At 41.3% G+C, this 25,106-nt stretch overlaps 1 protein-coding gene and 1 long non-coding RNA gene across 7 annotated transcripts in view; one reads left to right on the top strand and one right to left on the bottom strand.

Annotated features, from left to right (window-relative positions):
* Positions 1 to 582: 582 nt before the first annotated feature.
* Positions 583 to 15,799, bottom strand: LOC119702165. Of its 2 annotated transcripts, none has more exons than XR_005257270.1 (3): positions 15,665 to 15,799; positions 13,673 to 14,846; positions 583 to 760 (listed from the first exon to the last, which is right to left on the bottom strand). It is a non-coding gene; the product is annotated as an uncharacterized LOC119702165 (long non-coding RNA). The 2 variants fall into 2 exon arrangements; XR_005257269.1 differs by lacking the exon at positions 583 to 760 and adding an exon at positions 9,231 to 10,140.
* Positions 15,598 to 25,106, top strand: part of AMPD3 (adenosine monophosphate deaminase 3) — a 35,841-nt gene continuing 26,332 nt past the window's right edge. The window contains exons 1-5 of one of the 5 annotated variants that reach the window (XM_038139696.1): positions 15,598 to 15,789; positions 19,159 to 19,384; positions 21,851 to 22,046; positions 22,441 to 22,606; positions 24,660 to 24,879. In XM_038139696.1, the coding sequence (XP_037995624.1) occupies positions 19,164 to 19,384; positions 21,851 to 22,046; positions 22,441 to 22,606; positions 24,660 to 24,879 (803 nt within the window). In that variant the 5' untranslated portion in view covers positions 15,598 to 15,789; positions 19,159 to 19,163. Of the gene's footprint in view, positions 15,790 to 15,820; positions 16,048 to 16,241; positions 16,457 to 16,505; positions 18,046 to 19,158; positions 19,385 to 21,850; positions 22,047 to 22,440; positions 22,607 to 24,659; positions 24,880 to 25,106 lie in introns of those variants that run through there. The other 4 variants (XM_038139694.1, XM_038139697.1, XM_038139693.1 and 1 more) reach the window with 4 other exon arrangements.

The following is a 25,106-nucleotide window of genomic DNA, read 5'->3' as shown; positions in this document are numbered from 1 at the left end:
TGGGTCAAATCTTACTCTAAATTTTGAATCTTATATCTTATTTGGAAATATGAAGACAACTGGGGGTCTGATTAGTGCCACATGCATACTGGGAAGAAGCTAACACATTGCAAAGTTAGAGAATTTTGAATAATTTAAATTTGAAATTTTAATTTAAATTGCAAAGCTCATAGAATATTGAGACCAGGGTAAAGGAATGTCGGAAGGAAGACCTTCCCTTTCTCAAGGAGGACTGGGTTAGACAACTAGGCAAACTTGACATCCACAAATCCATGGGCCCTGATGGGATGCATCCACAAGCGCTGAGAGCTGGCAGGCCTCATAGTGAGGCTGCCCATGATCATCTTTGAAAGGTGCCAGTGATCAGGACAGGCGTCTGAGGGCTGGAAGAAATGTCACCCGAGTCTTCAAAAAGGGCAAGAAGGAGGACCCAGGGAACTACCAACCAGTCATCCTCACCTCAATCCCTGGGAAGAAGACAGAGCCTCATTCTGGAGGCCATCTCTGTCCACAGGGAACACAAGAAGGTGGAATCAGGTGGAATCACTATGGGTTAATCATGCTTGACCTACCTGATTTCCTTTTATGATGAAATAACTGCCTGGAGGGGTGAGGGCAGAGCAGTGGATTTTGTCTGCCTTCATTTCAGCAAGGCTTTGGACACTGTCTCTCACGACATCCTCATAGGCAAGCACAGGAAGTGGGGACTGGATGAGTGAACAGGGAGGTGGATTGAGAACTGGTATGTTCTCCGCAAGTTCTGGAAGGACAGTTTTAAAATATTTCATTAAATAAATTATTTACCAGTGAAGAAACTGGGACAATTCTAAATACTTTCATAAGATAAACAGCTAAAATATTTTATCATAGGAACCACATAACTTATATCTAATATTCAGAAATTCATAATTATTTCTTCAATAAAACATGTAATTCCCAATAATTCTGTATTAATTAAATGTATTATTAAGTACCATAAAAATAAAGTACATATTTGGAAGTAAATTGTAATTGCATTGTGTTCTCCAGCATTTTGTTGAAGGTGGACTATTTTACAAGCTTTCATTTTTCATAGGTTATTTTAACTCATTTTTCCTGACAACTATAAATTATAGGCACGCCAATAAATTACTGTCAATGTTTGTAGCAGCAGATAAGCACCAGTAATCTCAATTTAGAGCCCTATCTCCAGCCTGTAGTTTTTGGTTTTTTTTTGGTTCACCCACATCTCTCAACTCCTCTCAGCATCAGCTTAGGAATGCCTCCCTTTAAGTGATACATTCTGGGTGATCTTTACTCTCTCCTGGCAGCCTTGTCATTTCCTGCAGCTCATTCCCTTTCCCTCTGTTCCAGAATCACTATCCAGGTCAACCCTTTTCTTGCTGAATGGAGCTTGCAAGCTCCCTGCACCACACTGTGACAACTAAATCCACTTAGGATTTAGTCATGAGCCAGATCCATCCCACAGCACGCAGCTCCATTATTGCTTCATGCATCAGACATGTCCCTCTTGAACTGCAAGAGCAGAGGAATTAATTGAGTCAATTTGAACTTGGAATTTTCTCTCTAATCTAATTTCAAAAGGTTGTATTAAAAAAAGATATGACTGGTGTTATGTAATGCTGTAAGTTTGATTCCCCTCCTAAATAGCCTTTTAATTTCATTGGAATTAGTTGCATAAAGCAAACTGGATTTAGCTCATGCTCCTCAAGTTGTTTCTGTGGATTTTTAGCTTTAGATATTTTGTGATTTTTTTCAGTGAGTATGAATATGAAAGATGTCCAGTATGTGATATTGAAGATACTTCAGCAATATCAGTGAGATGGCAGGTAAGTGTTGAGTGGAACAGCAAGAACTTATTGTGAGTTGGTAGGCTGAGGAATTGCTTCCCAGAAGATGGAGCAGAGCTCTGTCACTGGGATTTCTAAAAGCAATTTCAGTGCAGGAGCATGACAGTGAATAGGTCTCAGCAGTCAGGGGAGCACATTACACACTGGAGCAAAGTTCTAACATATTCTATTCTTTGTATCAAATGCTCTTTGCTGCCCCAGTGTCCCACTGATTAATTTCATTTAATGGCAAATAAAATTATCTGTGTTGCTCTGTTTGTTTTGCCATAGTTCTGTAATTGATCTGTTTGCTAAAATGGTGCTGTGTTCAGGTATCAGTGAGATGTGAACTCACCCTCTCATGATGACCCTGCTTATTATATTTTTACAGGCCTACTCTATTTTTATTTTTGTTACTTGTTGGGCTTTTTTCTGTTTGGTTTGGTTTTTTGGTAATTTGTTCTCTTCTACAAATGGATACATAACTGGATTTAGACCTACGTTGAGCATTCATGGACCTTATTCCCTTTATATTTTCTGTTGAGATCAATATTCTGATGTGACTTGTGGAGCGACAGGGCGATGAAAGCAGTTTCAGAGAGGTGTCTCACAGGAGCTGAAGGAAGGAAAAAGCCCAAATCTCATCAAAACCCCAAGAGAGCTAAGCCCCAGCCTTTGGTCCTGTGTTCTTCATTTTTTGGATTTTAGTGCCTCGGAAAGGAATTTGTGGCCCCTTGGTGAGTGGGAAGCAGACAGATTCAGAGATGACCTCTGCCTCAGAAAGTGGTGATTACTGGAATTTGGGAAAATATGCAGAGAAAGGGGGACTTAACACCTGCCTTGTCCTTGTTCACTTTATGTAAACACACATTAGTTTTGCTTTAATCACTGTGACTTTATAATAACGTTGTTCAATGCTTATGAGATCTGTTCACCTGTTTTTATGCTAAAACATTTTGATACTAATCCAAACCCAGAGCATAAATCCATAAACAAAGTAAAATTCACAATCGCTTTCACTTGCAGAGATATTCACCAGAGAACAGAAACCAAGGCAGCACCTTGGCAAATGGAATCCTTAGGCAGCACCCTTGAAACCCTTAGGCAGCACCTTCCCAAAGAGACTTTGGAGGACAAAGGCAGAAAAAAACCCCAAACCCAAGCACACAGAACAGTTAAAACCTTGCAAACACAACCCACAGATCCACACAGGCCTTGGGAAAATATTTTTTGTGCAGAATCTCTGTACCTTTGCAGGGCACAGGGCCCTGTGACCTGATTTTTGGAAGCCTGTGTCTGAGCCATGTGATTTGCTCAGCAAATAATAATTGAGCTGCTATTTTCGAGGAAGATTTTCCCTATCCTGAGGATGCCTCAGGAGAATCTCAGCACTGGGCTCATCAGCGTTTTTGCAGGGCTGGTGGAGGCTGCACTGCTCTCCTGCACAACTGCAGTGATTAGTGAAAGGAATCACTGCTTCTGTTGGGCAAATGAGACACCAGATATCTAAGTCTGGTGTTCTACCCCCTCTGAGACCATCTTTTTCCTTCACCATTCCTTCCAAATCGTTATTTTTCTCTTCAAGGACTGAATCATGGCGCCCTGCCTGTGTCCTTGTTAAGATCTCAGCTAGAAAAATGCTTTTGCTTAAGAAAATAACATCATGGGAAAGGCCATGGCAACACAAACACTTGTTTTGCCAGAACACATTTATACTGGATGGGTGGATAGTTCAGATGGCCATGAACACTTAATAAAGATCATTTTTCTAGTAATTCCCCAAGGCACTTCCTTAAAAAAAACTATTATAGAGAGGCAGGCATTTCAGTGGAAACTGCCAGACTTAAAACAAATGTGATTATCTTCTTTTAATAATTTTTCCTGTCACCTTAGCAATCTAGGGCGGGCAATTTCTAGTCTAAATAAATTGGATTGTATTATGCCTTTTCAAATCTTCTGTCTTTTCTAAGTTTTAGTTTTGCATCCAAAATCCTAATAACAGCCTGTAACACATTTACATTCCTGCATTCTTGCCTCTATTTTGTTGGGTACACAGTATTCCTTTTCTTCCCCCCCTCCTTTGGTAATATGACCATTTTGCATTTTTCCAGATTTGGAAAAACAGGAATGTTTTCAACCTTCAAGTTAGCGTTTAAGGAACAAGAACAAAAAAAGGCACCTCTGGCCTTCAGGCACAAATTTAGAACATTAAACTACATGCAGAAAGAAGCAATATGAAATCTTGGGTGAGGAAGTCAAAACTGTCTAAGAAATTTCACAGACTGAGAGAATTTAAGGGCAGGATGAAACAACAGCTCTCTGAGTCTGACTCCTGTTTGTGAAGGCAATTCCATTTTACCCATTCACTACTATGCTGAGATCCACAGCTCTGTTCAGCTGAAGCACTGCTTCCAGAAAGGTACACTGCTTTGGAGTGAGAATGTCCAGAGGTGGAAAATCAGCACCTTCCTCGACCCCTGTTTATCACACACACTGTTAAATAGCACACAAGCTTCTCATTCGAATTTGCTGCTTTCCCCCTACTGCCCTTGGCTCTCATTCTTACCTCTTTCCACAATATTGAAGAGTCCTTATGTTGTGATAACTTCACACAAAGGAATTATTTGTGGAGCAATCTACTCACCCTCCGTGCACAGATCTGTCCAAACTGCACCGAGGTGTGGCCCCCAAAGTGCCCTGCTGGATTTCATGTCACTCGTAGCACTTTACTGCTCTTCATGGGGATAACCCAAGAAATACAGTGTGTATTTTCCTGACACCTCCTAAGTCACTTGTTACAAGTAGATACATTTAGCATTCCACATTGTCTGGAGTTATCTAGAACCTGGCTCTGAAAGCTCCAGGCAGAATCTCTCCTGCCCAGTCCACTTGCTCAGGTCTCACTTCCTGCAGCTAATTCAGACTTCCTGTCCCATGTTTCCAGTTTTTTAAAGTTTTGTACCCCTGAAGAAACATTTGGAGTAAAACATTCATCTAACTTCCCTGTCTAACTTGGTCAAACTAACATTTAAAACAAAGGGCTCCCTTAATTCCTAATCTCAGACAGAAAGGCTTTCCTAGCAGATGTGGATACACATTCATGCGCAGGTATTAAAAACACACCTGAGCATTAAAAACAGGGAGAAAAATTTCCATTACATAGATAATATTCCCTCAAATATCATAAATACGATTATATTTTTTGATGAAGGTAACATTTATCTGCTCCTGAATTATGAAAATGAAAGAAGCAACTCTTCTGTAAAATCACTTAAGCTCCTGGTCCTTCAAGGATTGAAAATCCTGTCCATGGACTGTGTGGGAAACTGACAGACTTGTGCACACCAGCTCAGTCAGTCTCTCAGGGCAGGTTTGAGAGAGGAGGCTCTGCTGCCTTGTTCTGTCCTTGTTGGCCCCTGTTGCACAGCTCGGGTCCTTGTCATTTCCCCTGCTCCACAGCTCCTGCCACACATCTGGAAATAACTCACTTTTCCTTTAATCTGTCACAGTATTTAAGTCTGCTTAGAGGACGGAAGTATCTGCCACAGGGAGGGACACAACGAGCAAGTTGCTCTGTCCTGTTCAAAACAGATCAAAAAACCCAGTTCTTTTAAAAGATCCTCAGAGTGAAATGTCAGAGTTAGGCTCTGACATATTGGGAATAAGTGAAGCAAGCAATGAAGAGGCTGGCTGAAGAACAAACACGGGCATGATGTGGGGAAAATATTGCCTTGGCATTGGGGATGTGAAAAGTCATTGTGCAGAGAAGGCCAGATTCCATGTTTAATGACTGCTTGCCTGAATTTGGGACTCTGTGCTGCACTTAAACCAGCAAGGTGCACACTGATATCAGTGGGGAACAGGCATTAAGATCTACAGGAGATCCCGTCCTTTTGTGTAGCTCACTCAGGCTTACAACCACCATCATTTCTCAGCTGAGGAAACATTCCCATCTTGACTGTTAATTCTGCACTTTGATTTTGTCCTTTGGAGTTTTCCTTTTGTTGCTATTCATTCCATTTTCTTTGGAGCCTTCCTCCCTCTGATAATTCCTCTTTCTTCTCATTCCTAATTCCAATTGCCTCCAATCAAAGTTTTGCTAAGCATTCCAAGTCATGTAATTGGATTTGAGAGTTAAGTGTTCAAAGATAACTAACGTCATTCAGAATGTTATTTCAAGTTGCCTATTTGTAGAGTCCTGAAGAAAACGCTACAAAAATGTACAATGAGTTCATGTTTAGAATATTGTAATGGATTTTCTGCTCTCCAGGGAAGGTGATGGGTGTAACCACTGTAGCATAAGCTATTCCACAATAGTTGCTCTTAAATATCTGGTTACAGCTTTTAGAAAAGTTCAGTTTATGCTATGAGAGCTCTATCAGTTGATTTCCTTGTGTAGACAGAAGCTTTGTAAACAGGACAGCTTGCCACAGGACCTGCTTTAATGTAAACTGAAAGTCTGGAGAAACTGGATATATCATGGGTTTGTGCACTACATCAGCTGGGGAAAATGGAAACACTCCACTGACTCAGACAGGTCTTTTCTGGTCTCCTTTCTCTAAACCACACTGTTGGCTCTCCTCTGTCCTTAATTGTGATATTATGAATTTTCTGGCCTCCAGCACTTTGTTCTAATGATTAAACAAGACTAACATTTTTTTGAGGTCACAATGATAATATGATAGTCCCTTTGAAGGGATTCAGTAAATACAATACAGCAGTCGTGCACTGTGGTATTATCAGGGCCTTAATTTTGACTTTTTGGCAGTGAAGAAACACTGTTTTTCAAAACTTAAAATGTATAGTGGGCAGAAGAAGCGCCATTAATAACCAAAACAGGTTTATAAAGCACAAGACTCAGTTTCCTTTCCTGACCACACTGGGCAAACACTAAAAGGAATCCATCTGTTACGTGATTCTTAGAATCATGTCTCTCCTGCCTAAGATGGCCATCCAGAAGCAGCTTCCAAAAGAACTACGATAACTCTGACTCACTCTGAGATTCCTGGTAAGCAGCTGATTTTCAGTAGTTACTGCTGGCCATGTGGGATTGGCTCCAGCATTCTTAGGCACCTATGTGGTGATCTGAATAAACCCTCTTGTTGTTCCCTCTTATGGACTATAAAGAATCTTAGAACACCAGCTTAAATTTAGTCACTATCTTTCAAACATCCAAAGCTAGGTCAGGTCAGCTCCCATGGCCAAATTCTGCTGTACCTTTGAATTATACATATTTTAGATTGCTAAATGTACATTAGGATTTAAATTAATCACTGCATTATGTCTGCCAAATCTGTATGATTGGAATAGGCTTGGACAGGAATAAAAAAGAAAAAAGAAAAAGAAAGAAAAAAAAGAAAAATTATTATGGGACACTGACTTCTGTCACAGACCCAGGAAGAGGTGGTTTGTCTCAGAAACATCAGTGGTTCTTCCTGGTGTGACACCTCTTGTCCTCTGTCCTACATCTGCCATGCCAGCAGAAGCTGATAAGTTGGCTCAGTCTCTGCTTTGACCCCAGTTTTTTCTCCATAGGGCAGCAAAATTCTCTTTTGTCTTTTTGTTGAGTAGTTGATCTGCAATCAACTTCCTCGGTTACATTAGGAGAATATAGCCAGCCCAAATATTTAAACATATAAAAATTGTATTTTTTTGTCTCTAGAAGTTATCCACAAATGCAGAAAATGACCATGTGAATATGTAATGGGGGGAAGGACTGTGGATGACAAATGGTGAGCAATTATATCCGAGCTCAGCATGAGAAATTATGAGGGAAAAAAATCAATGTAAATTGTGAGCTGTGTGAATGTGTCTTGTGTGCATGCCCTGAAACAGCAGGCAAGGGAGCAGCACAGATATTGGAAGGTTCTAAATGCCAAGCAGAAATTAAAACATATAACTGAAAGTGATGATATATGAAGGTGGCTGAGCATAAATATAAGAAAACCTTTTTGTCTAGACTTGGGTGTCTCTAGTGAAGGAATGGAAATCACCACTTGCAATTTAACAGTGTAAATTCTAGCACCCATAACTGTACCTTTTGTAAAAATCAAGGGCTGTCAGGGATTAATATGAAACATTGTGAGTTGTTTTCCCTCTCTGACCATGAAGATTGTACCTGCTGTCTTGCACACACAAGTCCAAACACCATGGAATTGTAATTTTTAAACACTAGATGGCTCTATTGGCTTTTTAAATGCAGTATTTCCCAAGCTTGCACAGAGTTTTGAAAAGTAAGTACCATTCAGAGTGTGTTCCATTAACAGTCACAGATAATACTAAAAAAAAGAAAAGAAAAAAGAAAAAAATAATTGTCTTCATCCTTTGAGCAGTGTGGAACTGATATCCAGTACAAGGGGCAAAGAGGCTTTCAGTTTCTCCCCTGTATTATACTGAATTTTCACAGTTAATTTTGTCCACAGGATACCTGCAGGTTCCTAAGGATGGAAAACAAAGGGTTCTGGCCCTTTGCATGGAGAAAGTTGGTAAAAGTGGTTTTAAGCTGTTGATATGCTCTTCCAACCTTTTGCACCTGTCTGTGTCACACTGGCACAAGGAAAAGTCATGGCAGCACCCATTCCTTCCTGCTGCCCTGCAAAATGCTGACAAGTTATCTTGAGGGATGGTGAAGTTTACTCCCGCTCTTTTAGCAAATATCCAGTTTCAGTATCAGATTACTAAATTAATGTTTGCATACAGCAAATGTACCTTTTCCCACTGATTTGAGGTAGCACATAACTTTAATATTTATACTTCATTCATATGAGTTTTGAAGAAAAACTAAATTGATCGGAAACAAACAAAGTTGAAGAAATGCCAACATGATGGTTTATTTTTTATCTACTCATTTAAGTTCTAAATTCCTCTGATATTTCTGGTTTTTTAAACAAAAGGTTGTTGAAACTCAGAAATTAAATATTAAGGAAGGCAGGCATTGAGTTCAACAGCTCTTCTTTTCTTCCATTTTAGTCTAGATTTGAGAGGCCTGGCTGTTTCCCTACTATCAGCTAATTGTACAGGAGATGACAGGAATAAGCCACTCAAACTCTGACTAATCCTGCAGGTCACCTTCCATTCCACACCTTCTGCCATCTGCTCCAGTCTCTATTGCTACACTCCAAGAGATTCGTCCATGCTGGAGCTGCTCCCTGTGGAAATCCCTTCTTTTCCACTACATGACCCAGCAAAGAGTTTATTACATACAGAGACGCTCCCCACAGATGCTGGGCTTTAGGAACACATGAAAAAGGAAAGGGGTATGAAGGTGTATGGTCAAAAAGTCCAAGTAAAGCCCTGAGCAGAGCACTCCTTTACACCAATCTTTCAAAGTGTCCATGGAATTCAAGGCCTTTCCATGGAGAAACAAGTCCAAGGAAAAGTGGGGGAAAGCCTGAAACCAACATAAAAACAACCAACCAAAAAAAAAAACAAAAACAAAATACCCAAGCAAACCACCCACCCCAATTTATCAGGGTCACTAAATCAGGGAAAGGTGTGGAAAGCTGCAGGATCAGAAATCAGCATAGAGGGAGCTGAGTAAAGCATCACGCACAGAAGCCCTGACAGCATCTACTGCTCCATGAAAGTATCCCAAGTGATGATCCCTCCTGATGATGCTCTGCCTGCACATGAGGGGACAACCAAACAGCAACAGGCCTCACCATCCCTGCAATCTTCCCTCACATCTGCTAAAGACAGAGTTCTGAGCTATGGGGCTCTTTTTTCTAGTCCTGTTGGCACTGAAGTGACTTAGAAATCTGTGTTTGGACACAGGCATTGGAATCAGGTCCTTCAATTGTGGCAGCAGCTGAAACATAGAGCTTGAGATACACAGAACTTTGTAACTTCCCTTTGTCCGCATTGGATTAACTTCACTCCATCCAATAACTGGGAATTAATAAAGTCTTTCCTAGACCCAGAAAAGGGCATAAATACGACTTCAGTATGTGTGCTGTTTATTTTAATGGAAGGAAATGTCCTGCAGGTTAAGGAAGAGGAGGGATTTTCACAAAACGCGAGTGGAAAGAGCCACCGCAGTGAAGAGGTCAGTGTGGATGGAGCCAGAGATGCGCCAACCCCGCCAGCACCGCTTTTCCCTCCGTTAACGTATAGGCAGCGCCGGCACGAACAGGGAAGGCTCCGACAGGGGCGGGCGCTTACGTAAGGGAAAATCTGCATTCCTTGCGTAACTCGGCTCTTTACATAACCCCGGCCCCGGCCCCGGAGCGGGGAGAGCGGCAGCGGCGGCACTGGCGGAGCGCAGCGGAGCGGCCGGCGCTGCCCGCTCCGCCGCAAAGGAAACGCGCTGCTCCTGCCGAAAGGAAAAGAAATAAAAAAAGATGGAAGATGGCACAGACTGCAGATTCCCATAGCTGATAGGTTAGGTGGGCTTTATGGAAAGAGGACAGGAGGTTTTGAAGTAGTTTTTCATATAGAATCATGGAAGCATCAAGTTTGGAAGAGACCAAACTTGGTCATCAAGCCAGGATCATCCAGTCGCCCACAACACCAGCGCTGCCCTGTAACCCCTAAGGCACACAGCCACATCACCCCACATCACCCAGACCCAGACACACCTGGAACACCTCCAGGTGATTCCACCACCTCCCTGGACAGCCCATTCCAACATCTGACTGCCCATTCCAACATCTGACCATCCAAACAATGAAATCATAACTACAACACAGGCCTGGCCACAGCGATTTTACAGGCAGATTGGATAAAAACAACAAAAAAATTCCCACTCCCAGTGAAAGTTGAAGTTTCAATAGGAGGATAAGAAAATTCTTTGTTGGACTTCTTGCCAACTCTGCCTGCTTAGCACTAGGCAAGGAATAGAGAGAAAGTTTATTTGGGCTGTAAATGGTCACTAGGAATCCCCGTGTACAAATGAACTCCTGGCTTGGAGGTTACAGAGTTTCACTGACACTTGTGAAAGGAGAGACTTGGAAAATACACTCGTAAAACAAAGGGAAGATGGGGGATAATTTGGGGACAGGCAAAGCTGCAGTTCAGCAACGCCTAGCCTGGAGTTGATGTAAGGATAAAAGTTCAGTAACACCTAGCCCAGGCTTTATTTAAGGATATGTGACCTTTGTGTAAAGCCATGTTTAAACCATATCTTGGATTTCCCAGTTCCTGGGCAGTTACATGTTCCATCTGCCTCCCAGAGATACCTGTTCTTTGGGAAGGAAACTTCCGATGTGAGGGCCAAAGAACCCAGATGCAAATCCTTATCACAAATGATTACAGAAAACTTGATGGCCAATAATAATACAAATGCAGAACTGAGTAGCACTTAACTATTTGCATTTCCCTACAAACATAATATGTAAACTAATTCTAAACATACAGGTTAGATTTCTGTACTGATTTTTGCAGAAATCACCTAATTTAGAATATTTTTGTTTTAGGGGTCTCCAAGATAGACCACAAGAGTTCTCCTCTGTGAGCTGTAATTACACTGTTTTATTATTTATTATTTACTGGCAGTGTCTAATTTATTAGAGTGTTGCTTGGTGAATATTTTATTTTATGTGCATTCCGAGCAAATAAAATTCCTCTTAAAGTTGAGTAAAAGGGCATTGTACATGAGAGTTGTGCTTCAAAACTATTTCTACTACATTGCACATAATAGATTTGAAATGTAACTTTCAGAAAATCTTGTTTTATAAATCAGATTTAAGGTCACTCAGCTACACATACAGGTTTGTCTGATGCATTCAGATCTGTCCTTCTTTAAACAGTTCCAGAATTTCAGATGAATTATGTATAAAGTCAGAGAAAGGCAGTCATCCATCTGGGGTAACCACTTGCAAAGTCCAAGCTAAGCAGGTTTGAGACAAACTGGTTTTAAACCAGCATTTTACATGGCTGTTGTGCCAAAGGCAGTTAGCAGATGCCAGCAAAGAATTTGCCAAGTGGCTGGAAAGAAATCTTTCCAAACATCCACATGATGACTTAAAATTCCAAACACACCAAAGTCCCATCTTGCTTGCAAACCTTTCTTGTGCAACAAAGTATTACAGTGTATTTTATTTATAAACTGACAGAAAACTTCTTTTAGGCAGCTTTAGACTCTAATTATTAGGACTGTACGGGTACTTTCCCAGTTTATTTTTAAAGCAGTGGCTGAACAGTCACATCCTTTTGCAATTTCTGTGGTAGTCACTCCCACTTCTGGTTTTAAACAAGCTGGTTTATGTTCGCATACTCCGTGTGTTTAACCTTCTAATAATATACTACAGGACAATTATACTCACAGGTATCCTTTCAGAAGGGAGAATGCCACTTGGCTGGAAACCCCCCCAGGAACTGGATTCTACACCCAGAAATCTCAGTTCTAATGTCAGTACAAATCATTTAAAAAATATTTTGCATTTTATACAAGCCTAGTAGTACCTTGTATGTACATATTTCAGCTACTGAAGACAGAGTTTATGGAAAAGCTTGATCAAATCAAAATTTCTCCTCTTAGTTCTCATCTCAATCCCACTTTCTGGAATGGCCTTGAACAATCTCCAAAACACAGGAAATTTGTTGTTTTTATTTAGAGTAGGAGACAAACTTCTAGATTTACAAATTCCTCCTTAACTCAATACTGAGAAAGACCAAATCATCTGTACCAAGAGTTCTAGCTGCTCTAATTCAATTACAGGACTGAATACTCATATGCCCAATAGATTTCTCCAGACTTTTTGAAAAGCAGTGGATAAGATATATGATTCTTTTTGATTTATTGACTTTATAAAACTGTCAGATATGATTGGCTTTGTATCATTTAATCATTTAGTGGAACAATTTTCTCTGTTTATGAATTATTACAATTTTCTATATTATTTGGTTCAAAAAAAGGAATCATTCTTTCTTTACAGTGAAGAGTATTTGATAACACAATTCAACTGTATTTCACATTTGGCAAAAAACCTCTCCTCTAGCTTTTGGAGAGAACTTCATTTAACTGTGAGGGTTTTTTTTTCTGTTGGAATATCAGTAAGTAAATGCATGTGTGCCAAGCATATCATTAACTGAACTGATTGAAGATCAGAAAAGCAAGTACTAGATCTAATGTTGCTTGGGTGCCACTAATGGGTACTTTATAGATTGAAATATTTCATTTGATCCATTAGTCGTTTTGTTGTTATCAATACCACAGCCACTTGTATGAATCTATTCACAAAATGAATTCAAACTCCCTTAGCTTTTAAGGCACTGCTCAAATGAAAGCAGTCTCTTACAACAGCTGAAACAATTACAAGTGAAAATGAGAGACCATTTTGATGAACATGCATTCCAGCAGTAATCATCTCCCAGACAAGATTTGTCCGTTTCTAAAAATAAATGTTAATAATACAGATGTAAATGTAGGGGAGGTTTATTATTTTGTTCCATTCCTCTGTAAATGTTGACATTTAAAACTTTTACTGCATTTCCTCTTGTTAAAATAGACAGACTGCAGAAGAAAAAATACCATGTGCACTGAAATAATCATGAGTGTATTACTGTCACCAAAATAGTCTCTAAAGTAAGACTAAAAGTAAGTTGAAGACATAATAGAAATACATATAAAAATGATATAAATAAATGTGATCAGCTGTCACTTGGTAAAAAGAAGTGGATAACTTTATCTTGTATAGCAAGATTAAAAAGATTAAAATAAATACATTTTTACAAAGTGCAAAATTTACCTGACAGAACCAGTGCTTGCTGCACAACAGAAGTGAACCAACACTCAGGTGGCTTCAGAAAGTACTGACATTTTACAGTGGGAATCCTAACATTTAAAATAACTCCAGAGACACTTGCACTACTTTCAGCATGTGGTGTGTAAAAGCACAACCTACCTACAAACAGGACTGGCAGACAGGCTCCTCACGGGGCAGACAAGGTGCTGGCTGGCATCACTGAGGTGTCCTAAGGTTTAGTGGTTGGTGTTTTGTAGGTGCCAATGGAAGAGTACAACAAAATCTGTGTTGAAAATACTCTATTTCACTGTCAGCTCAGTGTCACTGCCATTCCCCAAGGATGCATGTGAACTGTTCATTAGGAGAAATGGAAACTAGACCCACCAATCAAATGTATGCTCCTAAGTAACTGACTATAGTAATCGCTTCTGCAAAATGTGAAAGGACTTGAAGTATTTTCTTGTTAATTTTTTACCATTGTCCTAGCCTTACAATCCACCCTGCTTTTGTAACAAATCTTGCCATAATACTTTCTTAATGCCTCAATTACTGCAGATGCATTTACTCAGCTATGATCTCAGTTTGCTTTTGAAGTTTCTCAATTTGTTACAAAAGGAAAGCTCATTTAAATACTCATGATCACCTACAACAAGTGCCCTGTGTCCAATACACTTAGGAATTTGTACTTCAGCTCTTCAGAAGCCTTTTCTTTGCTAATGCATTTTAAGGTCTCCTTTCTGTGTGAATTCTCTGGCTTTGCTAACATGTGAGCTCACACTGCAACGTTCTCTCTCTTCGCTAGGAGCACGTGGAGCTGCCCGTTTGTGTGTGTGTAAGAAAGCTGAGAAACAGTTATCTTCCAAACCGTTATTTTTTCACTGCGGTTGGCACAAAGTCAGCACGAGAGGGAACTCTGCCAAGCTCTTGCATCCCACAGAAGAGATTAAATCAAGTGCAGAGGCAAGACTGATGTGCCAAGCTGAGGACAGAAAACCAAAAGGCTGCGGGACACCTGAATCCAGCAGGCAGGGCACAATAATGATATGATGGACACCAAGCTTAAACTTCCAGACAAACTGCCCCGATAGCAGTTTGAGCAAGTTTGAGCAAGTTCAGGCAGCTGGCTGGGAGAAAGGAAGGAAGCAGAACTAACAGATCAGGAATTGAGGGGTGTATTGAATGGCCAGCAGCAACAGGTGTGCTTTACTCACATCTCAAATGGGCAGGGCAGCTGTGAGTCACAGGTACAGACACTTACAGTATGTGCTTTTCTGGGTGGCAGATATTTTGTCAGGGTGTTGCCAGCAGCAGCTGATGAAGACATCCAGAGTTACTGTGGGAAAAGCACGTACACGCAGCATAAGTCCTTTTTCCAGGCTGAGAAACAATGCCTATTTTTGTAGTATTAAAATTGTTTTCAAATATTTATTTTATTATTATGGCTGGCTCATTTTTGAATGCTTTGGATTGCTATGTGTCTCATACAACAGCTGCGGCCATAATTCTTAGCCTTTTTTATGACCACATGAGGGTGAATGTGCTGTCACTTGTCTAAGAATCAAAATACCATCTATTCTTTGCAACTCGGACTTGGGATGGAAAACTCTTCTCACTTCATTTCTTCACTAGCTGTGTGAAGTAAAGGAGTTTCTGAAGCCAAAATCCCCCGAGGTTTACGCATGGAACATTTCTATGCCTACCAAGCGGCGGGGACACAGAACTACCTGATCCCTCAGGTTTGGGACATCTACCTTTAACTCTGCTCGTCTTTTTACACCAACTGCCCTTCACTCACTGCATTCCCAGTGCTTCCCCGCATCGTAAAGATACTTTGATACCTTAATGTTTTCAGGTTAGTCTCCAAGTATTGTAACCCAAACTCACAAAAAATGTCCCTAGAACTTTCAGCTTCAGGGCTCAGAATCTCTCAAAATAAGGTCAAATTATTTTACACATTAATATCCTCATTCCTGCTGAGTCACGCTGGGGTTGAGCTTCAGTTATTTGCTTTGGCCTACCTACCCGGAAAATTTCTTGGGGTTTTGTTTGTTTATTTTTTAATATAGACGAGCACCTGGACCGCGTTGCTACATTGAAGGGCAGACGCTGTTGAAAACACTTCTGATTGGGACACATCGCCAGCACACTTACCGGCTGTCATTCTGCACTGGCCCCACGACTTTTTGGTCTCGAACCCAAGTTTTCTACCTTAAAGCGCTTTTCGAGGAGTTTTAAAGCAGGCGCTCGTGAAGGCGGCACCGCTGAGGCGAATCCAGGTGGGGCTGGGCTCCCGCCCCTCCTTTCCTCCCTGCCTGCCTGCCTGCCGCGCCGGCCGGGGGCCATGTGACAGAGCGACTTCTGCCTTCAAGCCGCCGAAGGGGAAGGAGAAGGGGAAGGGGCCACACTTCCCCCGTTGCTCCGGCTGCCGCTGAGGCCGCGGCCCCGCGGGAGAGGCGCCGCCCGTGCCCCGCCACAGGTGCAGCCGGCGCCCGCAGCGCCGCGGCCCCGGAGCGCCAGCGCCGGCCCTCACAGAGGTACGGACAGGGCGCCCCGCCCGCCGCTCGCCCCCCGCGCCGGGGCGGGGCCCGGCCGGGGCAGGACAGGCCGGCGCAGCCCCCCCGCCCCGCGGGCTGCGCCCCCCGCCCGCCGCGGAGCCGCCCCGGCCGCGATGCAGCCGCCCCGGGGGCAGCCGGGCGGCCCGGCGGGGCCGGGGGCGCGGCGAGCGGGCTCCTCCGCCCGCGGGCCATAAAGGGCCGGGCACGGGCGGCGCGGCACTGCGGTACCGGGCGGCCGGCGGGTGGATGCGGCAGCGGCGAGCGGCGGCAGCTGGCGGGAGCGGCTCCTCCCCCCGCCGCCGCCTCCTCCGCCGGCGGCTCCAGGCAGCGTCTCTCCGGCCGGCGGCGGCCCGGCCCTGCCCCGGCATGGCTTTCCCCGGGGCGCTCGGTAAGTGCCGCGCCGGGCTGGCCCGGGGCGCTGGCGGTGACCTTGGGCCGGAGCCGTGCGGGGCTCCTGCGGCGGCGGCGCCCGCGGGCCCGGCCCCACCTGCTCGCCGCGCTGGGATGCGGCGCTGCCCGCGGGGCATCCGCGGGGCTCGGAGGCGGCTCTGGCTTTCACGGCGTGTGCTTGGTATAGATTCAAGGCCGTTAGGTGCCTGATCGATAATCGCTTTTTAAGTAATCATTCAATCTATTTTTTTTTTTTTTTAGTGCAGTATGTTTCAAGATAAATAGCTTTCTTTCCTTCTGCAAAGGTGCAGACCTAAAGAGCAATCAACCTTTCTATTAGATCGAGGTATTTAGGAAAAGAGCGTTTACTGGGTGGCATTCATACCATTCCCCATCCCATTAAAATGTCTAGTTGTTGCTCACCTTGGGCAAAGGACAGCAGTTCAATAGAAGCATACTGGATACAAAAACCTCTTCCAATTCAGGATGGTACAGCTCGCACAAGTATTGCGTGAGGTGCCTCATGACTATTTTAGGTTTATTCGGCTCATTTCAGTGCCATGAGCTAGCAGTGATGTGGGTGAACTTACATGCCAAACTATTCTGTACCTTAGCATCTTATGCTTGAGTGGAGAACATGAGCTTGGGTTCTGTAAGAAAGAAAAAAACTTTGGTGTCAGTAAAGGATTGTAGTTACATCTATACTTTCTGTCTCTCCACTACCTTATTGTAAGGATTTAAAACACAGCGTGGTTTCTCGTGCAGCACGTTTCTTACTGCATTTCTGTTTCTGATCACAATTCTCTAGGAAAAAGTTCATTTAAACTAGGAAAATGCTCAGCATTTTCTGCTCAGCGGAAAAACTTTATTATTTCACGTTGTACTAGTATTGTTAGCACTCTTACTGTAGTTGAGTAAGTATAAAGGGAGATTTTCCCTGGCTGAAGCGACCCAAAAGGCTCTTGCTGCTGGCAGCTGCATGTGTGGCAGGCTGTGCTGCTGACAACTGTGTTCATTGAGGTCAGGGGACAGACTCCTGTGACTTCCTTGGGGGCTGACGTTGAGAAACCAAACCTAAGTTTGGATGCTACTTGGATATGGTAGTGCATTGTCACTGAATTATTCAGCTAAACATGTATGTATTTTTAAATTTCCTGTGTAGTTATACTTGATTTTACAAAGGCTTAATATTAATTGCAAAACAAATACTCGCCCTGTGCAGAAAACAGCACAGTCAGATCCACAGTTCTCAAAAAACAGAGATGCTTTTCTTCTGGGATGTGAATGGGTTCTTCTAAAATAAGAATGCAAAGTAATGTAGGGGAACACTAAATTGCTGTGTTATGGTCCAATTTAATTCTTGTCACCTTTTCATACTACATTTGCTTTTAGAATAAAAGCAAAAATGTTCTCAAAGCAACTGTGAAAACAGGTGGACATTAATGAGAGTCTTTCAGGCTGAAACCAACAGGATCACATATCAACATGTGAAACCTGCAGCATGCCAACAGAAAAATTGTAACGAGGGCCCTGATAAGTTGTGCCTGGAGAGATAAAAAACTGCCACGCTCCATGCTGCCTTCCAGGGTATGTTGTTATTTAAATTAATGCTATCTCACAAAATACGTCTTGCATTTTTCTAACCAAAAAAATGGTTAGAAATGCCAATTTTGGACTCAGACTTCGCATTCTGGCAGTGCTTAGATCCATTCGCTGTGACATGTTCGCAGCTATTTTTAACTTATGTAATAAGAATTTAATCTTATTTGTTATAAACTCCATCATACTGAAGGCATTCAGAAAGCTTTATAGTACACAACAAATAATGCTGGTCTGTAGCTTATCAGCACTGTGTTTTTTCCTCTCTGGAATGATTCCATTTGTGCTAAAATACACATTCTGAATTGTATGAAAATGGAATAAAAGTAAAGCCAGGAAACTACAGCAGAAACAATAAAGATGGCATTTTAGTAGTGATGCCAGTATAAAACGGAAATATTTTGTGATGAAAGCCTACCTACTTAAAATTTTAAAACATAAAACATATTCTTTTTGAAAAGTAATATTTAAATGCCAAATAGAAATGGAAGTCCATGACATATCTGCTTCCCACATGCATTCAAAAATGTGATAGGAGCTACTACAAATGGTAAAAAGAGTCACTGAGTTAACTGTACTGCCTTTGTTCCTGTTGTGCAACTATTCCACTTCCCAGCAGTTCTGTGACTTTCTGATTTGTGCCAGGGATGGGGTGAGGTGGAAGCGTTCGGCCTTCTTTTCTAACTTGCCTGTTGGCTTGAAGTTACTGGGCAAGGAAGAGGGCAAGCAACTGAATGAATATAATTTCCAGGTTCAGTGGAAGGACACACAGCTGAGTATCCATCGTATCACAAGTAATTGTCTGTCTTACTGTGCAAGTAAGCGGAATCTCCTGGTAAATCTCTACATAAATTGCTTAGGAATTTTTGTGGGCATACCACAAGGCTCCCGATGCACAAATTAGCACGGCTCCAAAAGTAGAGCTGCTTTGAGGTCCTTGTGTACTGCATGCTAGTTTAAATTCTGCAGAGCTGTTCTACTTTCTTCTGATTTTGCTCCAAGCTCTGAATGTTGATAGGCATACCATGGAAAAACCCCCAATCTCTTGCACATCTTCACTCGTCCTGTAGCTCTAACTGTCTCACCTGTGCTCCTCATCAGGCGAGATGCCCCGACAGTTTCCCAAGCTGAACATTTCCGAGGTGGATGAGCACGTGCGGCTCCTGGCAGAGAAGGTGTTTGCCAAAGTCCTGCGAGAAGAAGACAGCAAGGATGCCTTGTCACTCTTCACCGTGCCTGAAGACTGCCCTATTGGGCAGAAGGAGGCCAAGGAGAGGGAGCTGCAGAAGGAGCTGGCAGAACAGCAGTCTGTGGAAACAGCTAAAAGGTTTGTTCTGTAGTCGCTTTCTTAGCGGAAAATAGGTTTTGAAATGAGTTTGAGTTAGTACTGAAATACCTGGCAAACAGCAAAACAGTATTCTGCCTCTTACTACTCCAGGAGAAAGGTCAGCAGCAGGCACCAGGGCCACCCCTGCGGTGTCCTTCTGTCCTGTGCAGGAGGTATCAGACGGGCCTCAGGGGGCTTCGATTGGTCAGGTTGTCTCAGCTGTGTTCCCAGCAATAGCACAGATATTGCTCATGCAAATTTAATAAACAGCATAGCTGGGTAGAAATGAACAAAACCCTAAAAGTCTTTAATGTAAGTAGAGTCAGAAAAAGAAACACAGCCTCCTCTTTTTCTAGTTTCATTAAGAGAAACAGAAAATTTTAACACAGAGAAAATGACAGTGGCATGATACTTCCTTTAGTCTCTGCAAAAATAGATGAAAGCAAAGAATTTATATTTAAGATCAAGGGGTAAGGTGAAAAGTGGTATTGGCATAATGAGGTTATTTGTAGGTTTCCTTCACTCACACAGATAAAATCTAACCACTGTCAGCCATAAAAGTGCACATTAAACAAAAAAAAAAACCCATTGCATTCTACCTTTGGTTTACTCATGGCTGTAATGAAGGCAAACTTGCTTTGGTTTGTGAATTTTGGTTGGTTTTTTTTATTTATTTATTTATTATTCTGTAAGAGAGGCAGCCTTCCCCTGATGTCAGCCTGTTCCAGTGTCTTGCCTTCACAGGACTGCTGGGCTGTTTCTGGAGTCACATGAGCTCAGCAGCAGCCTGACACCAAATGGGTTGGACGTGTACAGACTCTTCAAAAAGCAGGCAGGCAAGAAAGCATTTGAAAGCGATAGCTAAACACGTGTACCTGCTTAGCTGCAGAAAGGCAGTTGGGCAACACTTGGAATCATGTTTCTGGAACAGAAGGGAGAAGAGTCAATTTAGTTAAATTAAGGTATGACTCACTGATGATACAAGTTGAGACTTTGAGTTTGGAATTGTGCAAGTGGATTTCCCAGTTGGCATGTTCATAGACATAAATGGGCACAGAAGGGAAAACCAGATGTTTCTAGTCAAACAAATGTTTGGTATATATTTCCCCCTGAGCTAGTGTGTTTCATTTTTAATTTGGAAAATTTGTCTCACAGAAACAAACTCAGATTTTGCACAGGTTTAACTGTAGGAATGGGTAATATAGGTATTTTGTTTACATGTAGGAACAGAACAAGTGTTCATCCCTGTCCTGCAGGACCAAAGGGACAGTGACACAAGTACAGCTTGTGCTGTTTCCAGTTTCAGTTGATCAAACACTGCCTTTCAAAACTGATGCTGATTTCCAAGGTGGTTACAAGTACTTTAGAGGATGAAATTTGGGTGTTAATTGTACCAGCACTGCATGTTCTTGTTCTTAAGAATACCACAGAAGTAATTTGCAGCTTTCAGAAAATGTTCCAGTGTTCTTTTCTCTTTATTAGTGATTCTTACTAACATTTTAAGGTTTTGGTATCTAACTTACAAAAGTAAGGACTATTTCCACAGTGCAAAAGAAATTGTTATCACAGGTAGTTTATAACATACTATTTATGTATTATATGAATATTTAAAATATATTTAAGCACATTTAAAACTGAGTAAGGAAAATGAATTCCATCTTGAGAGATATTCCAAAGCTCCACTGGAGGTATTACAATTACTTCACTGGAAAACACAACATTCTGTTTTAGCTGGTTTATCTGAAGTGCACATCTATCACAGCTTTCATGGAAAAGGCAGCATTTTTAAATTTGAGTTCCACCTGAAGTGAGGAATGGACTTGTGTATCAAAGCCATGCTGTGATATCACTCTGATAAGCACATCAGCCTCAAGTCTCATCAAACACTGCCTAAGGAATAACTAGGTGCTCCTCCTTTTCCTTACAAGTTGAACTGAATGACTGTATGTGAAATTTTGTTGCCTAGTCTTGTCTGACAACTAGAGTTGAGTTTTGGGAAGAATGGGAAGTCTGTGTAACAGCATGATAACTTAGAACAATTTCCATATGTAACATTGACTTGTTTCTGTCTGATCCTTCACAAATTCTGATGCTGTCAGTCTGTAAGAATTGACCCTTAGTAAAGAGAGCACAGTTATCACCTTTTCCTTCTGCACAGTGACTTGCTGAAACTGAAGTTGTGAGAAGTGAAACAAAAACCTTAGGGCATCTTTGAGTGATTGTAAATAAATTGTGGCATGTTGGACTCATGTAGAGGGTGCAGTTTTGTGTAGTGTAGATAATGTGAAGTGTCAATACAGAGAAGCTAAAAGCAGAAGCACTTTCTGAGCAGGGTTTTTTCTGTGATATGAGAGATTTCATTAGTATAATTTCCTAGGGAGTGATTTCTTTGCTATAATCAGTTTTCCAGTGTATTAATTGTTTTATACCATGGCTTATTTTATGTTTTATACCATGAATTCATAGGAAGAAAAGTTTCAAGATGATTAGATCCCAGTCTTTGTCATTACAAATTCCACCTCAGGAATGGAAAGCACCACCGGCCAATCCTGTCCTGTCTCCTGCAACACCAGTTCTTCCAAGTGCTTTTGTGCCAGTCCAAGTGCCATATGATGTACCAGAATTCCAGAGAGTTTCAATTAGTGGGGACTACTGTGCAGGGGTAAGGAACTATTGTTTTCCCACTTTCTGTAGCTAGAGGGTGTAAAAAAGGTCCCATATATCTACATGAAGTGTAAAATGCCAATATGATGGCTCTCTGCAAGAAAATCTAAATTGCTTTGTGAATATAGTGGTTTGTTAGACAGTTAGAAGTCAAGGTCAGGTTGTTTTATACTCTTTTTAATACTAAATTGGATAAAAATAAAAACATCAGATGTTAAATAGGTAATATATGGTAGGATAAAAACATTTGTGTGTGTTCTGTATATTGTATTTGGATTCTGCTTCTGTCACTGGGTTACTGACTCCTTGGGCAAGATCCTTTATGGTCAAGCCCCACACTTCTATGCTAGAACTGCTATTTTTCCCAGTATTTATCCAGGTTTTCCTTCCAGGTTACAGTTGATGACTATGAACAAGCTGCCAAGAGCCTGGTGAAAGCTCTCCTCATCCGAGAGAAGTACTCACGTCTTGCCTACCATCGCTTCCCAAGAACAACATCTCAGTACCTGTGCAGCATGCGGGATCAAAAATGGAAGGTTGAAGATGAGGTGTACCCAGGTGAATGCCCTTTTTTAAATATTCAATTACATTCTAAAAGATGTAAACATTATTTAAAATACAGACTTAAACCCATGCAATACTGTAGTAAAGGAAAGTTGTATTTTTGTGATGATCTCCTCTGGCTGTCTTTGTAATTTAATTTGTTGTTGAGTAGAGAATCACTAACAGGCCTAAGTTATAAATCCTGTATCTAATTTGGAACCTTGAAGCTGTCAAAACCTAAAAACCAAGACTAGACTCTCATTGATTACTTTATTTCCCAAGCAAATGGGATGTTAAGTAGCATACTTATGCTCCCTCAGGAAAAAGCTGTATGGCTGTGGTTTAAAATGAAGTCATTCCTCCTCATCTTGGCATATGGAACTAAAAGGGGTGATGAGCTCATCTGCATCATAAATTGAAGCATGATACAGACATGCCAGTTAGCAAGCCCTGAGTCAGGAATTTCACAGGCAGGCTACACTTGCCAGGTCAAGACTGGAGGCTGTAGAGTCATATTTGTTGGGCATTCTGCCCGGGTAAATAAACTGATCTCTCAACAAGGCTTATTAGTTTGAACATAATCCCCCACTATGTGTGTCACAAATTATTTTTGTCTCTTAGGTGGGTTGTGTCTTGAAAGCTTTGCTTGTGCATTAAACTGTTTGCACTGCTCATTTCTGGATTAGGCTGTGAGGAGCAACCTTTGGTCTGTACAGATGGGCCACTGTAGATGTGTCCATGTTGCTGACAATTTATTTTCAGCCTTGAAGTGACATTTTAAATCAATTACTGGCTTAGTAGTTGAAAGAGGGTGACTAAATATGTTTTCAAGTGTTTGTTTTCCAGGAAGAGTGTAAAGAGAACAGTGTACTGAATATTCAAGACAGGGAAGATATTTTGGAACAGCTGCCAGGGAGATATTTCCAAGTTATTATTAGGTTAATAACTTTCTTATAGTTATGATTTTAAACTTGCAACGCAAAAAAAGAAATCTTGTTACACAATGTCTTAGTTAGCACAAGTTTGAGCTAGATAGTTATGAATATTAGAGATAAGGATGGTATCAGTTTATAACATACATTCAGATGCTCTAGGTGAATAAAAGGCCTGGTAATTACTTTTCTGTCATGGCTTAACTGAACAGATAAAAGAAGAAATCTCTTAAGACTCAGCCAAAGAATCTAGTTCAGTTGACATAAATGCAGTCAGGACACCTTGTGTTGATTGCATTAGTAAGATATTGTAAAAGAAGTGATGATTGTTCAGAACAGGAGTGACAATGTTTGAATGTTCACATTAGCTAAATCTCCCAGAAGTGTGTGATTACTTGATTCTTAGGAAAAAACTTTAATTTTTAAAGGCTTTACAAAACTGTACTGAACAAATCCCAATTGTGCTTCTGGTACTTTGTGATTTTATTTATGTTCAGAAGGCCAAGGGATAAACTGGATTTGTGCTGTAAAATTTTTGGCTTCTATGCTTCTATTAAAAAGGAATTTATTAAAAACCCCAAACAAAACCCTCACCACAGAAAACTACACATAAACAAACCAACCCCCACAAACTTAAAAACTCCAACCAAAACACAACAAACCCAACTGATTCTATGCTTAAATATGAACTTCCAAAATTGCTACAGTGAGTCAGAAGGTGAAAAGAAAATAATGAATGTGGATCTGAAGTCAACAGCTATTTTACTGTTCAAAAATCTCAACTGTACTTCAACCATCCTAATTTAAATCCTTCTGCAAATTCATTTTCAAACTCATTCCAACACACATTAATAAAGAATAGTATTAAATCTGTACGCATTGGTTCAGAGAACTCTAATAACATATAACATTGGAATTAAGGTAAGCACTTAATTTAGAGAGAGGCTGCAACTAAAGCTGTCAGAAAAAAGCTTTGTTGTAACAGCAGATTTTTTTATAGTAACTGAATGTGACTTTAATGAAAATACTGAAATCTGTTAGAAATTAATCTTTACAGGAGCAGGAAGTTATTTTTGTAATTATTTTGCCTTTTGTGTAAGTTATTTCTTCTAACTGTAATGTAAATTCGCTTCCAGATTTCCATTCACCCCCAGAAGAAAATGAAGATCCTTATAATCTGGATGATGCTCCAGACAATCTGGATTATGTTATCAAGCTGAAAGGTGGCATTCCCTTTGTTTATGATAGCAAAGAGATGATGGAGCTCAATGAGCCTCGGAGTTTGCCATATCCAGACCTGCAGACCTACACCCTGGACCTGAGCCATGTTCTTGCTCTAATTGCAGATGGCCCAACGTATGTTCCTCTTTTGTTACTCTGCCCTTTCAGGCTGCTGCTTACCTGTGGCTTAGTACTTCTCACTTCTGTGACATTTAATTCCTCAGCATACCCATTCTATAGCAGTGTTTTGTTTTGTCTTTCTCAAGCATTACTGAGTCATGAAAAATCTTAAAAAGGAAAAAATACAATGCCACCTATGGCTACCTTTCATTTCTTTGGTTTCTTAGCATCAACCATGGCAA

The sequence above is a fragment of the Motacilla alba genome, chromosome 5, assembly GCF_015832195.1.
Source record: "Motacilla alba alba isolate MOTALB_02 chromosome 5, Motacilla_alba_V1.0_pri, whole genome shotgun sequence".
Taxonomy (NCBI): Eukaryota; Metazoa; Chordata; class Aves; order Passeriformes; family Motacillidae; genus Motacilla; species Motacilla alba.
This window is presented reverse-complemented; position numbering and strand designations above follow the sequence as displayed.